General features: G+C 44.1%; 2 protein-coding genes across 3 annotated transcripts; both read left to right on the plus strand.

Moving 5' to 3' along the window:
* The first annotated feature begins 5,456 nt into the window (after positions 1-5,456).
* Positions 5,457-8,542, plus strand: LOC130393469 (histone-lysine N-methyltransferase PRDM9-like). The gene is made up of 6 exons (XM_056604152.1): positions 5,457-5,509; positions 5,743-5,873; positions 6,473-6,616; positions 6,713-6,777; positions 6,968-7,158; positions 7,578-8,542. Exons 2-6 carry the CDS (start codon positions 5,805-5,807, stop codon positions 8,099-8,101), a joined length of 993 nt encoding a protein of 330 aa, XP_056460127.1. The 5' UTR covers positions 5,457-5,509; positions 5,743-5,804; the 3' UTR covers positions 8,102-8,542.
* Positions 8,543-9,264: 722 nt separating this feature from the next.
* LOC130393591 (G2/M phase-specific E3 ubiquitin-protein ligase-like) lies at positions 9,265-11,354 on the plus strand. Of its 2 annotated transcripts, XM_056604281.1 has the most exons (4): positions 9,452-9,484; positions 9,772-9,944; positions 10,166-10,383; positions 11,060-11,354. In XM_056604281.1, the coding sequence occupies exons 2-4, from the start codon at positions 9,811-9,813 to the stop codon at positions 11,308-11,310; spliced, it is 603 nt and encodes a 200-aa protein (XP_056460256.1). In that variant the 5' UTR covers positions 9,452-9,484; positions 9,772-9,810; the 3' UTR covers positions 11,311-11,354. The 2 variants fall into 2 exon arrangements, with proteins under 2 accessions (XP_056460255.1, XP_056460256.1); XM_056604280.1 differs by having other exon boundaries at positions 9,265-9,944.
* Positions 11,355-13,529: the final 2,175 nt, after the last annotated feature.

Genomic DNA, 13,529 nt, shown 5'->3' on the forward strand with positions numbered 1-13,529 from the left:
AACCCAACCCAAAATTTGATTTTTGCTTCGTGTGCCGATACAACATTAAATCATTTGAGAATTGAAGTAATTTCAGTGATACATGTGTGTGAGGGTGCCATTCATAAAATGGCACAGAGCTCATGCTAGAAAATAAATCATTTGGCAAAAGTGTGTCTCAGCAGACGCTTTTATCCAAAGCGACTTACATCGGTAAATACACACATTGACACCCTGACGTCAGAGTCAACCATGCAAGGCGACAGTCAGCTGTCAAGAGCAAAGTGACAGGGACACAACAACACTGAGCTAGGAGGAGCTGGGGAATGAACTAGCACCCTACCGGTTACAAGTCAACTGCTCTACCTCCTGAGCTAAGCCGACCCACACTGCATGATAACTGAGAAGGAGTGATTGATTTAATAGCCATTAAAGTCGAAATCTCCCGCCAATACTGAACCCATATTTCGAAGCAGTAGCCTGAGGCGAAGCCTCGAACGTCACACCCTACGTCATTTCGCCAACGTGAATCCTACTCGAAGCGGAGCTTCGCTGGGGGAGGAGCCGACATACTCGACACACGCCCCGATGCCTCGACGCAAAACGTAACCTCTAGTGTTGACTAGTCGGCGCCAACGTTAATGGCGCATTTCTGCCGCGTTTCCACTGCAGGGTGCGGAACGGATCGGATCGCAAAGGGGCGGTAGGGAGGGGGCAGTATAGCCCAGCTCAGTTCCGAGGTCGCGTTTCCACTGCCGACAGTACCCTTGGTGGTAGGCCGGATGTCAATCGCCGCGGCAGCTACGTAAACATCGTAAACAACGTCTTCCTCCGCAAGAATGCAGACTAACGTCTCCACCTCCTTGTTCGCCCAAGCAAGCTTTTTACGCGACATGTTAATTGTAAAGAATAATACCTCGAGGCTACTGTTTGTTTGTTTTTATCCCCGCGTCACCCGGAAGTGACGATTCTGTCGACCAATCAACGGAGGGGGGGTGTAGCTAGAATTCCAGGGTACCCTTTCAGGCGTCTGGTCTCGTTTTGGGTACCGCAACGGAGGAGTCCCTAGAATGGGGTCGGAACGGGTACAGTGGAAATGCGCCATTCCACTGCAGGGTGCGGAACGGATCGGATCGCAAAGGTGCGGGTCGGATCGCGTTTCCACCGCCAAAAGTGGGCGTGACCCGGACTTTGCCGTACCCGTTCCGACCCCATTCTAGGGACTCCTCCGTTGCGGTACCCAAAACGAGACCAGACGCCTGAAAGGGTACCCTGGAATTCTAGCTACACCCCCCCTCCGTTGATTGGTCGACAGAATCGTCACTTCCGGGTGACGCGGGGATAAAAGCAAACAAACAGTAGCCTCGAGGTATTATTCTTTACAATTAACATGTCGCGTAAAAAGCTTGCTTGGGCGAACAAGGAGGTGGAGACGTTCCTCTGCATTCTTGGGGAGGAAGACGTTGTTTACGATGTTTACGTAGCTGCCGCGGCGATCGTCATCCGGCCTACCTTAAAGGGTACTGTCGGCGGTGGAAACGCGACCTCGGAACTGAGCTGGGCTATACTGCCCCCTCCCTACCGCCCCTTTGCGATCCGATCCGTTCCGCACCCTGCAGTGGAAACGCGGCATAAGTAACTCTTATTAACTCAGCAAAGGGATGTTAGCCGTCGACATTTTCCCCAGATGTTCTAATTATGTTTCATTGTTAGACGTTTGATCTGGACTCAAGCTGTAGGCCTACCAGTCAGATGATTAACTCAGTGGAGGAGGTGAGACACCATATCAATACTTTAAACATCTGTTCATGCAACATTGGTGAGTTAATCACAATTAAATACGATCAGATAAGACCAATGTGTTCATGAAAGGGCCCCTCCATGGAGAGAATGGCAATTTAGGAGAACAATATTACTTTATTTATGCAAAATATGTGGGATTTACAACAGTTAATTGGCTGCTCTATAGCAACTGTTGACTTTGATAGATTCAGTATTACCTAGAATGTGTTACGGTTGTAGTTAAGGTTGTTTATCTACGAAGTGGTAAGGTTAGATGAACAGTATTGGACATTATGTTGTCTGTTTGTGTTGAAGGAGGACATTGCGGATATCAGGGCCTACTTTTCCACAACAAAATGGAACCGCCTCTGTATGGCAGAGAAAAAAAGATTCCTGCAGATCAAGGAAAACCATTTGGTTATGTCGTCTCTTGGTAAACCACTCATACTTAAATACTATTTTACTGAGTACATTAATAAACATACAGACACAGGTGGTGCTGCTGTACACATCACTGCTTCTTTTGTGTCTGTGTGTGTGTGTGTGTTTCTGTGTGTGTGTGTGTGTGTGTGTGTGTGTGTGTGTGTGTGTGTGTGTGTGTGTGTGTGTGTGTGTGTGTGTGTGTGTGTGTGTGTGTGTGTGTGTGTGTGTGTGTGTGTGTGTGTGTGTGTGTTTCGGTCTGTGTGTGTGTGTGTGTGTGTGTGTGTGTGTGTGTGTGTGTGTGTGTGTGTGTGTGTGTGTGTGTGTGTGTGTGTGTGTGTGTGTGTCTGTGTGTGTGTGTGTGTGTGTGTGTGTCAGGCCTGTCCTTTGTGGCTCCAGCCTTCATGAGGAGAGAGAAGCCCGGCCAGGTGAGAGTCTGCTCACCTGAAGAGACGGACTATGAGGAGGAGCAGCTCTGGACCTCTGGATTGACCGGTACAAAGACATTTACAAGACATTTCTGGAAGGGGTAATGTGCAGTGAACATTATCCCTTTCAAAGCCCTGAAGATACATTAGCCTGCAAATACTGCTTAATCATTTGACCAAAGATATAGCAACAAAAAGGGGTTTTATTGATTTAAAGGGATTTTATTGCATCTGAAAAAAGGAAAACCTGTACTAAACATATTTAACAATAGGTTGTACCTCATAGTAAATTAGCAGGTTATATTACCCATTTTAGTCAGTTAGTTGAAGTGAGTCGTTTATATACTACTTTATAGTCAGTTAGTAGTAGTTAGTAGCATACATCCTTACTTATAGTTAGTCAGATATAGTATGTAAGTTAGGTTTTATACTTCATTGGTCGTTAGTAGCTTATACTACCTTTTTAGTCATTTAGTAGTGAGTAGGATACTTCCTTACTTAGAGTCAGTAAGTAGTTATTTGGTTAAATATTAATTTATCGTAAGTCAGAAAGTTAAATACTACCTTATAGTAAGTTAATAGTAATAGGTTTTATACTGCCTCGTTGTTGATAGCTTCTAAGCTACCTTTAAGTCAGTTAGTCATAGTTAATATAGTACATCCTTACATATGGTCTGTTTGTTGTAGTTAATAGGTCACATCCTAACTCATATAGTCAGTTGTAATAGTTAGCAGGTTACATCCTAACCTAAAGCCAGTTATGTCAGCAGGTGCTCGAGTGTGGAAGCCACCAACAGTCAGACAGGGGTCTCTACAACAGCCCAGTACGTCAGATGCAGTGTCTGTACAGGTATAAAACAGCACACATCACCTTCAGCAGCCTTACCATGTCCTGTCCTCTATGGTACGAGACCTGCTTCATGTCCGTGTGACAGCAGACTCATGGATTAAGGGTATTAATGACACCAGCACGATGTATAACCTTAGACGTATTGTTGCTAGGAGGTAAGGTACCTACTAGGGGTGTACGGTATAAACGGTGCTGAACGTATACCGGTGTGAATTTGCGCTACGGTATGGATTTTGACGTTACCGTGAGACCGGTGTGACCGGTAGACAATGTTGTGTGTAACGCGTAACAAAGTAAGTAATGCGTTAATACAGTTCCCTGACTACTTTTTCATGTAAAAAGTAAAGTTACGAGCAACTACTGAAAATATGGTAACGAAACATAGTCCCTTTTTCAATTCGGCACCACGTTACTTTTCCCAAGGACAGATTGACAGCGATACTGCCTTCTCAGGCCGTATGCTATTGCGCAAGCACGCAGGCGCGCAAGCATGCAGGCGCGCAGCAAGCGCTCCTGCGTTGCGCAATAGTCCCTTCACAAGCTCTCATTCCACAATGTACGAGACAGACGCTGGTAGCGGGAAGCCGTCTCTGATATCAGACATTGCTTCCGCAGGCATTTTGAAAGCCAGCCCTTACAACAAAATGCCAGTGGTGGAACGAGATGACAAACGTTGTCACTGTTTACCTGTCTAAGGACATGGTTCCCTTTCAAAATGTCGATAGAAAGGGCTTTAAAGAGATGGTCAAAACACTCGATCCCAGGTACGCGTTACATGCCCGCACACACTTCAGCCAAATTGAGATGCCAAAACTATACGGCAAGGTCCGCAAGCAAGTGGAGAAACAAATCCATACTATTAAACATTAGTGTTTTTCAGAGATGGAAGTAACTTTAATTTAATTTTTTTGATGTGGTTTTGATGCCTTTCCAGTATTTTTCCCCCTTCAGAGGCATTTATATCGAAATTAGAAGATACAATTAACATACCGTGATATAATACCGTTACCGTCTATTCCTCAAATCTTACCGTGATATAGGGCTGGGCGATATTGCAAAAAATATTATCACGATTTTTTTTTTCGATATTAATCACGATATTTAATATAAAAAAATATATATATATATTTTTTTTCTTTTCTCTTATTTTCATTGTTGTTGATAGGCTGTGTGTGTGTGTGTGTGTGTGTGTGTATGTGTGTGTGTGTGTGTGTGTGTGTGTGTGTGTGTGTGTGTGTGTGTGTGTGTGTGTGTGTGTGTGTGTGTGTGTGTGTGTGTGTGTGTGCACCAGGTAATGGGCGTGTACTTAGGCATTAACCGCAAAACTGCGATCTGACTATTTTGTTTATTTCTGCCGCATTGGCTGTCAGGTAAATCCACATCAGAAATGTTGTTTAAAAAAAAAAAAAAAAAAAAAAACCTTTTTTTCATATCGAGCATTTATGTCTAATGCTTATCGCCGTGATCGACGTGAGATTTATCGCGATTAATAATCGTTATCGCCCAGCCCTACCGTGATGTACATTTTAGTCCATACCGTACAGCCCTAGCACCTACCCACATTAAAAAAACTGGGAGTACTCCTAACTAGACGTTCTGTCTGTCAGAGTCTCTCAGGGCGGGGGTGGAGTGACCAGGAGGTCTCTGGAGGGACCACTCCTTCTCATCCAGAGATCGACCCCCCCGGAGGAGGAGTAGAGAGGGGCTCTGCAGTCCAGGAGGAGGTCTCCTTGGGTTAGCTCTGATCCCACCACTGCTTCACTGCAATAACATCTTTTTGTGCACGTATAGTCTGTAACTGTGTGTGTGTGTGTGTGTGTGTGTGTGTGTGTGTGTGTGTGTGTGTGTGTGTGTGTGTGTGTGTGTGTGTGTGTGTGTGTGTGTGTGTGTGTGTGTGTGTGTGTGTGTGTGTGTGTGTGTGTGTGTGTGTGTGTCAGTTCTCCATGAACATATGAAGGGCTCAAGTGTTATTCAAGAGAGACGAACCTGAGAAATGTTCTCAGAGTTAACTACCAAGAACCGGAAGTACCTAAGGATGACGACTACTTCTGTAAGAGGGCTCTCTCTCTCTCTCTCTCTCTCACTCACTCACTCACTCACTCACTCACTCACTCACTCACTCACTCACTCACTCACTCACTCACTCACTCACTCACTCACTCACTCACTCACTCACTCACTCACTCACTCACACCAATTTTTAATCTTCCTGTTTCTGTCTATACAATATAGATTTGTAGCTGAAGCTCTCTTGGACGTAATAAATAAATGAACTCTCTCCAGTCTGTGATGAGTGTAGGACTATCTTCCTCGAAGAGTGCGAGGTCCACGGTCCTATCGTCTTCATGGCTGATCGCCCCGTTGCTGTCAGAGAGAAAAACAGAGCCAAGAAGACGCTGCCCGCTGGGTTTGAGGTATATGTCGTACTTTAACACAACAAAGTTCTCCCCGTCCAATGAGACGGTATAACATTCATTGTTTAATACATTTCCCAGCTAATGTATATAAAAACAGTAATGTGAACAGTTGTATTGCCAAAGCAGATGGATATATCTCTCCCCCAATGGTTCTTCTTCCTGAATCGTGCTTTCCGTCTATCTCTCCCTCTCTCCCCCCATTTCCCTCTATCTGCCTCTCTTTGTGACTCCCTCTCTGAACTCCCCCCCCCCCTGTCCCACCCCCCTCTTTCCTTTCCTCCCTCCCTCTTCCTGTCTAAATCTCTCTTTCTCACTTGTTTCCCAACTACTCATCTCCATTCATTTCTTATCATATCTTATCTTCCTCTCCCCCCCTCCATCTCACCACCTCTCTTCCTCTCTCCATTCCTCTCACCTCTCTTTGTCTCTCCCTGCCTCATTCTCTCTACATCTCTCTTCTCCATGTGTCTCCATCTCGCTCTCCTCTACCTCTCTTGTATTCTATCTCTCCTCCCTCCTCCACCTCTCCCTACCTCTATGTATTCATTCCCTCTACGACTCTCCTCCTCTCTCCATCTCTGTCTCATGTGGGGTAGATCAGAGATTCTGGGATCCCTGGGGCCGGTCTAGGGGTGTTTTACTGTGGAGACGGTGGCCTTCCCATTGGAACACACTTTGGACCCTACGAAGGACACAGGACCGATGAAGAGGGAGCCCTGGAGAGTGGATACTCCTGGGAGGTCAGTGTGTTTGTATTCATTTATTTTGATCTAGTCTTGTGTGTGTGCTTGTGTGTTTATTGGATGGCATAGAGTCTGATTAACACATTTCTCCAGATCTACAAGAGCAGACACAATGATTACATTGATGCAAAGAGAGAGACACTTTCTAACTGGATGAGGTAGGACCCTATTCACTTTTATACCATCTACTGCATGAATAATGTTCACAATTTTCTTACTTACATTACTTTATTGATAACATTTATATTTCTCCATGTCTGTTATCTGATTAGATCCACATCTGTGTTGCTATGACATGTGCAGAAGATAGACTGTAAAGGTGTGTTGACGTACCTGTCTGTGTGTTAGGTACGTCAATTGTGCTCGTAATGAAGAGGAACAGAACCTAATAGCGTTTCAGCACAAAGGAGGAATTCCTTATCGCACCTGTGGCCTCGTGACTTCAGGAGCAGAGCTCTTGGTCTGGTATGGGGACGAATACGCCAGACATCTGGGAATCGGATTTGATCGACTGTGGAACAACAAGAGCTCTACTAAAGGTCTGCCTTCAAGTCTGTCTTTCTGTCAGGGTTTGGTTTCTATGCGGCACTTCATGACCACATCTCTCATTTTAATTCAAAAGAGCTTGGACAATAAACATCTACATTAACAAGGCAGTTAAGAAATTATACAGGAAATAGTAAAGTTTTACCATACATTTAAATATAATAAACAAAAGATGACAACATAATAGAAAAATATTCTTACTTGGAAAAATGTCTAAATGCAAAATATACAGTACCATGGAGGTTTCAAAAAAAACATCCAATCATACAAATTCAGGTATGCTTGATTAGGATGTGCAGCCTTATCAAGCCCCAAAGCCTAAAGCACCTGACTCTGGCCAGGTGAGGCTGCTTAAACCAGCCATCAGCAGCAATCTCAAAATAAAATGCATATGACTCTCTCTTTCTCCTAGGAGGGAGATCCCAGCTGACACCAGCACAGGCTTTCCCCTGTCCCGAGTGTCCGTACTCCTACACGTCTCAGATCTTCCTCCACAAACACATGAAGAGGAGCCATGGCGACCTGTACGGCCGACTGCTGAGGAGTGGAGAAATCAAGGTGGAGCCTAGTCTCCTCCCATACGTCGCAGCCTCCTATCAAGAACCAATCGGAGCCTCCCCGGGAACCGTCCAAAGCACGAGCCAGATTCCAGCAGAAGGAGCCGGACGCCACAGATGTGAGAAGTGCAGTAAAACCTTTAGTCGCTCTCATAGTCTGAAGGTACACCAGCGCATCCACACGGGAGAGAAATCATACCACTGTCAACAGTGTGGGAAAACATTTAGTACATCTGGTAGTCTGAAGAGTCACCAGAGGATCCACACGGGAGAGAAACCATACCACTGTAAACAGTGTGGGAAAACATTTAGTCAATCTGGTCATCTCAAGAGTCACGCACAACTTCACAGAGGAGTCTCCACCCAAACAACCATGTGAAGAAACTAAATGGTTCCCAGACATCTGTTATTCAAATCTAATCGAACATGGTTCTTGCTGTTATATGTTAAAAGGGCACATGAACGGTTAATTGTTTATCTTATCAACTTTATGTATTTATTTATATTCTGTGTCTGTATGAGTGAAGGTTTTTACCCGAAAAATGTTCAGAAGAAAAATAGTTTGAGAGATATAATGTTAACTGAATTATTCTCTGACGTCATTGTTATATTTATTTCATTTGTATGTATTTATTTATTTATCCTGTAGAAATTCAAATAAAATCAGATATGCAGTGTGGAGAAGTCTGGTTTTGTCTGGATAGAATAGAAGCAGTCCGACATGTTGGTGAATTATATTTGATATGCTGTTATGTATAACGTAGAATTCAAAGGATGAGCTGAGGTCCCGTTACTGACCACCAGAGGGAACCACAGCACCACGAAGATGTTCCCCTTCCCCGAATTCAGTGACATTTTGAATTAATTATTGATAATTATGTTTCAATCTCCCATTAATAATTACTATTCACCGTCCTTCAATGGAAGTGAGAAAAAAAGGATGTCTGATTTAAACCGTTGAAGAGGCCTGTGATTTGGTAGGCTAATACAGTGAACAAATGATCGATATATCAACCAGTGGCGGTGGGTCAATAGAGGGCGCTAGGGCGCCGCCTCTCCGTGAAATATTCACTTCAATATACAAAGCTGCAAACTTGTCGCTTTCCTGCGACAATCGCCGTTTTCTTGGTCTATTTGGTCATTCACGTGAATCGTGTAGAACCGGAGAGTTTTGTTTTTTTGGGGGGGGGGGGGGGTTCCAGAATTGCGAAAAATTATAAGTATAAAAAACATACAAACTGGTAAGCTTTTCCCACCATCGTATTGGTTTAAATTTAAATAAGCCATTTTTTTAAGCCAATCGTGAAAAGGCCGACAGTCGGCAGACTGGATCTGGCCCTCAAATTGTCTTGACCCCGGTGGAGGAGCTGTTAATAAACATAAATTCAGGGCGCCCTGGCATGGAGGGGGTACCTGGAGGTAGCCCATGGAAAGCCAAGAAGGCCACAATCCGACCAGAGAGTTCTGTACCCTCCTCATCGACCAAATACAGAACTTTATATCTGAAGGTCCTGAGGGCAACAAAACCCTGGCCCTGAACAGTGTTGGTAAGCTTTGAATTTAATTGATGGTATTGGGCGTTGCAATTTAGAGTTTTTAACATGCATTTAAAATGAGCAACAAACTTTAATAACCTTGTGCTTTTCCCCTTATCACAGCATTGCAGAAAGGACAGTACAGGCTGGTGGGGAAGATGATTGCCCTCTGCCTGGAGCAGGGGCAGGTCTCTCCGAGATTCCTATCACAGCGCCTCTACAGACAGGTTTGTAAGCTGTCCCCTCTTCCTGCCACTTTGGAAGCGGTGACAGATTACAATTTGAGGACCAAGCTCCAAAAGGCAAGTAAATGGTTAATGTTAATTGAAACCACTTTTTGGAGAAGTGTTTTTGTGTCAAGATACTGTGTGGTGTGCTCTATAGTGTACTGATGTTGAATTTCAATGTATGATTTATGTCATACACATATGTCAATGCATTCTTTACTGATTTGTGCCATGAAAGTGCTTAGAAATCCCAAATAATGATTATTGTTCCTAATGTATGATATTAGATTGCAGATGCCACACATGTGGAAGGTGCCAGGGAGGCTATGGAGGAGGCCACAGACGAGCTCTCCCTCATGGGCTCCTTCTCCTTTGTGCGGAGCCTCCCGCATAGGGATGAGCTGCTGGGGGCAGCCCTCAACTTCCTCACAGAGGGCCGTATTTTGACTGCTCTCAATCAGTAAGTGGAGCTGGGAATTGACTATTTAATGGACTGAGACCTTTGTGTTGGAGTGAAAAGTTATCATGTGTTCCAAAATAATCTAAATTTATATTAATTGAAAGGATTCCTTGTCTAATTGATTTTTATCTTCACATTATGTACAATGGAGTAGGCTAGAACAGGCTTCAGAGCAACAGACCTTATATTTTCTATGATCTATTATCTCATTGATTTTACAGATTCAAAGAAGGGTTGGAGACCTTCGGGATTCTAGCTCTTTTGAGGATCCACCATGAGGAGCTCAAGGGGGTCTTCATGGACACACCTGAGCCGCTGCTGGCCTCCCGGTTGGAGTCCACATTCATGACGTCCTACCTGTCTGAGCCGGGCTCCAATCGGAGGAGGAAGGAGGCCAGGACCCTTATATATTGGAGGGACTGGCTGATCGAGGTGGAGGGTAAGGAAGTGTTTCTATCTACAACCCTTATCTATCTAATTGTTCTTTGTTAATATATGCTTATTCTGAATTTGATGCACAATTCAAAACAGGGGACCACCAAAGAGGAAAGCTGTAGAATGCTCAAAAAACAACAATGTTCAACTGTTTCAACATTAGTAACTGGTAACAGGTGATATTATCATGAATGGATATAAAAGGGGCATCCTGTAGAAGTTAAGTCTTCACAAACAATAATGGGTCACAATACACAAAGGAAAAATACAAGACTGTTTACAGCTCTGCATGAATGAACAAATGCACACATGAAAAATATTTACTATTTGATTTGTGAACCTAGGCATACCTGTAAATACAGCACTGCATAGGGAATTATAGTGAACCGATTGTGACAGAACCAGCATATCACATTTTATATTTTTTTCGAAAGAATGACACATTGATTTATTAGTGCACACTTAGGGTTAAACAAGGACTTTTGAACATTTCTATTGTGATCTGAGAAATGCAACATAAACCAACATAAAACATAACCTACATTTCTCTGCTGAGATTAATAAAGTATATCTTATCTTAACTAAGGACGACGAAAGATTGGCACATGTCAGGCAGTTTAAAATTCCTGTTAATGTTCACATGCGGTCGTTCTTACAAGTTATCTCTTATGTACTAACAGATGGAGATACGAGTCTCACCCTGGGGGCGGTTCTGGCGTTTGCCACGGGCCTCAAAAGGATTCCTGCTGTGGGTTTTCCCATCGGACCCCGGCTTGAATTCCTCCATGAGGAAGATGGACCGGCCCTTTTCCCCACGGCCAATACCTGTTCCCTGGTCCTCAGGCTACCGGTGTATCCGGAGTACAATCGATTTAAGGAGGCCATGGAGGAAGGAATAACCTCCTGTGGGAGTACCTTTGGCGTGGCCTAATTTGGTGCCCAACCCCGTGGAAGGACGCTTGGAGTGCCCCCACACACACACACACACACACACACACACACACACACACACACACACACAGGGAAGGACGCTTGGGGTGCCCCACACACACACAGGGAAGGACGCTTGGAGTGCCCCACACACACACAGGGAGGGACGCTTGGAGTGCCCCCACACACACACAGGGAAGGACGCTTGGAGTGCCCCACACACACACAGGGAAGGACGCTTGGAGTACCCCACACACACACACACACACACACAGGGAAGGACGCTTGGAGTGCCCCCACACACACACAGGGAAGGACGCTTGGAGTGCCCCACACACACACACAGGGAAGGACGCTTGGAGTGCCCCCACACACACACACACACACACAGGGAAGGACGCTTGGAGTGCCCCCACACACACACACACACACACACACACACACACACCTTTTTTCCCACTCATGACCTGCACCGTGACGTGGTGAGTGGGCTTTCCACCAAGCCAGGTCAAACTATTGTGTTCCAGCCTCACTATGTTAAAGGTAAACAAAAACAAATGTCTGACTGCAACAAAGTGCTCTATCTCTGTAAAGTACAATGGGGAATTACAAAAGTCCTACATGGTTGAACTGTATCTTCCAAATGTTACAGACAGACTTCTCAGTGACTTGGCTGAATTCATTGGCTTGGCTGCGTTCTGTTCCTGTTGTGGTAATAAGAAGTAGAGCCCCCCCATCTTCATCTGCCTGCAGCTACCTTCTCCGGGTCAACTTCGTCCTGGATGGGCTTCCTTCCAATCGGGCCCTGCTCCTCACATTAAGCAGAGCCCAGCTTTACCCAAGACGCAGATGTTTTTTTCACTGTTATCCCTCCATAAAGTTTCTTTGATGTGTTGTTAATCATGTATGACTAATGCTGCCCTACTGTGTGAAAGGTGTGAAAACTTTGGGATAGCTTATGGTCATGATGTTTACGTTGAGAAATATGTAGTAGGCCTACTGCTTAGAAATGCATTTTTATGAAGCTTGTTTATATGCTATTTCCCATGATGATAAATTAACATTTCATTGCTGTGAGTTGTGAAGATTATACAAATAAATAGTAAATGCGCTGAATCAGAATACTCATTTCCCATGATGATATATTAACATTGCATTGCTGCAAGATTTGTGAAGATTATACAAATACATTTTAAATCCGCTGAATCAGAATACTCTATCAAAACTTTAGTGATGGATTGTAAATGCCCTTACCGAAGTACTGTACAATAAGTGCAATTTGGAGGTACACTTGTATTTCACTTGAGTATTTAATTAAACCAACTTATCTCCAGATGTTTGCGATAAACTGGAGGATGACGGGAGAAAATCCTGAAAAATAAATGATTGAAGAGCCCCCCATGATCCGCTCGGAAAGTCATAGTCACGCTGATTACAGGTGTTTTTAAAATGCGTATACGGCTCTCACATGACAGCCACGCAACGGACACATCATCTTACATCATTTGATGTATTGCTGTATTAAACCAGCAAACCATCGCAAGGAAATGTAACAAAGCTGTAGCTGAAAGATTCATCCACAAACATCAGAATAGAAAAACACTGGCAGGGACCATTTTAGCGCATAATGACTACTGCTGCCTATGCTTGTGGCAGTAATGCAATTCTGCTGAATTATTTGGAGGACTTATAGCCTACTTGTAGTGAGGTATTTTTAACAGTGCGGAATCTACAGCTGGTCACTTTCACTGGCTAAGCAAAATGAATCCCGAACAGTTGAACCTCTGAATTGATCCTGAAAGCCTATGTCCTAGAATAATTCATTTGTATTCCGTTTTAGGCCATCTCACTAAAGGTCACTTAATAGCCTATTTAAGCTCACCAAGTCCAGTATTCAGAATTCAAAGCATTTATTCACAAATACGTTCTATTTTTTTGACAAGCGGAGCCGACAGTCCTGTGCAAGTAGCCTATGCAAATTAGCCATGTGCGCCAAACAGAAGATACGCAATGAACTGATTGTTGCGCATTGTTGTGGATATGTAGGCTGGTTAGTTGTGGTTGTTTGTGGTCTTAGTGAAACAGCCTTGCCTTGGAGTTGGAGTGATTGTGTGAATGTGCGAGAGAGTGCACCTGCCGTGGTGATGTTGGGCTTGTTGTGGGCTTATATGTGATCAATGATGTATCTGTCTGATCGTATTAGCTGGTTAAATAATGTCA

The sequence above is a fragment of the Gadus chalcogrammus genome, chromosome 12 (assembly GCF_026213295.1).
Source record: "Gadus chalcogrammus isolate NIFS_2021 chromosome 12, NIFS_Gcha_1.0, whole genome shotgun sequence".
In the NCBI taxonomy this organism is placed as follows: Eukaryota; Metazoa; Chordata; class Actinopteri; order Gadiformes; family Gadidae; genus Gadus; species Gadus chalcogrammus.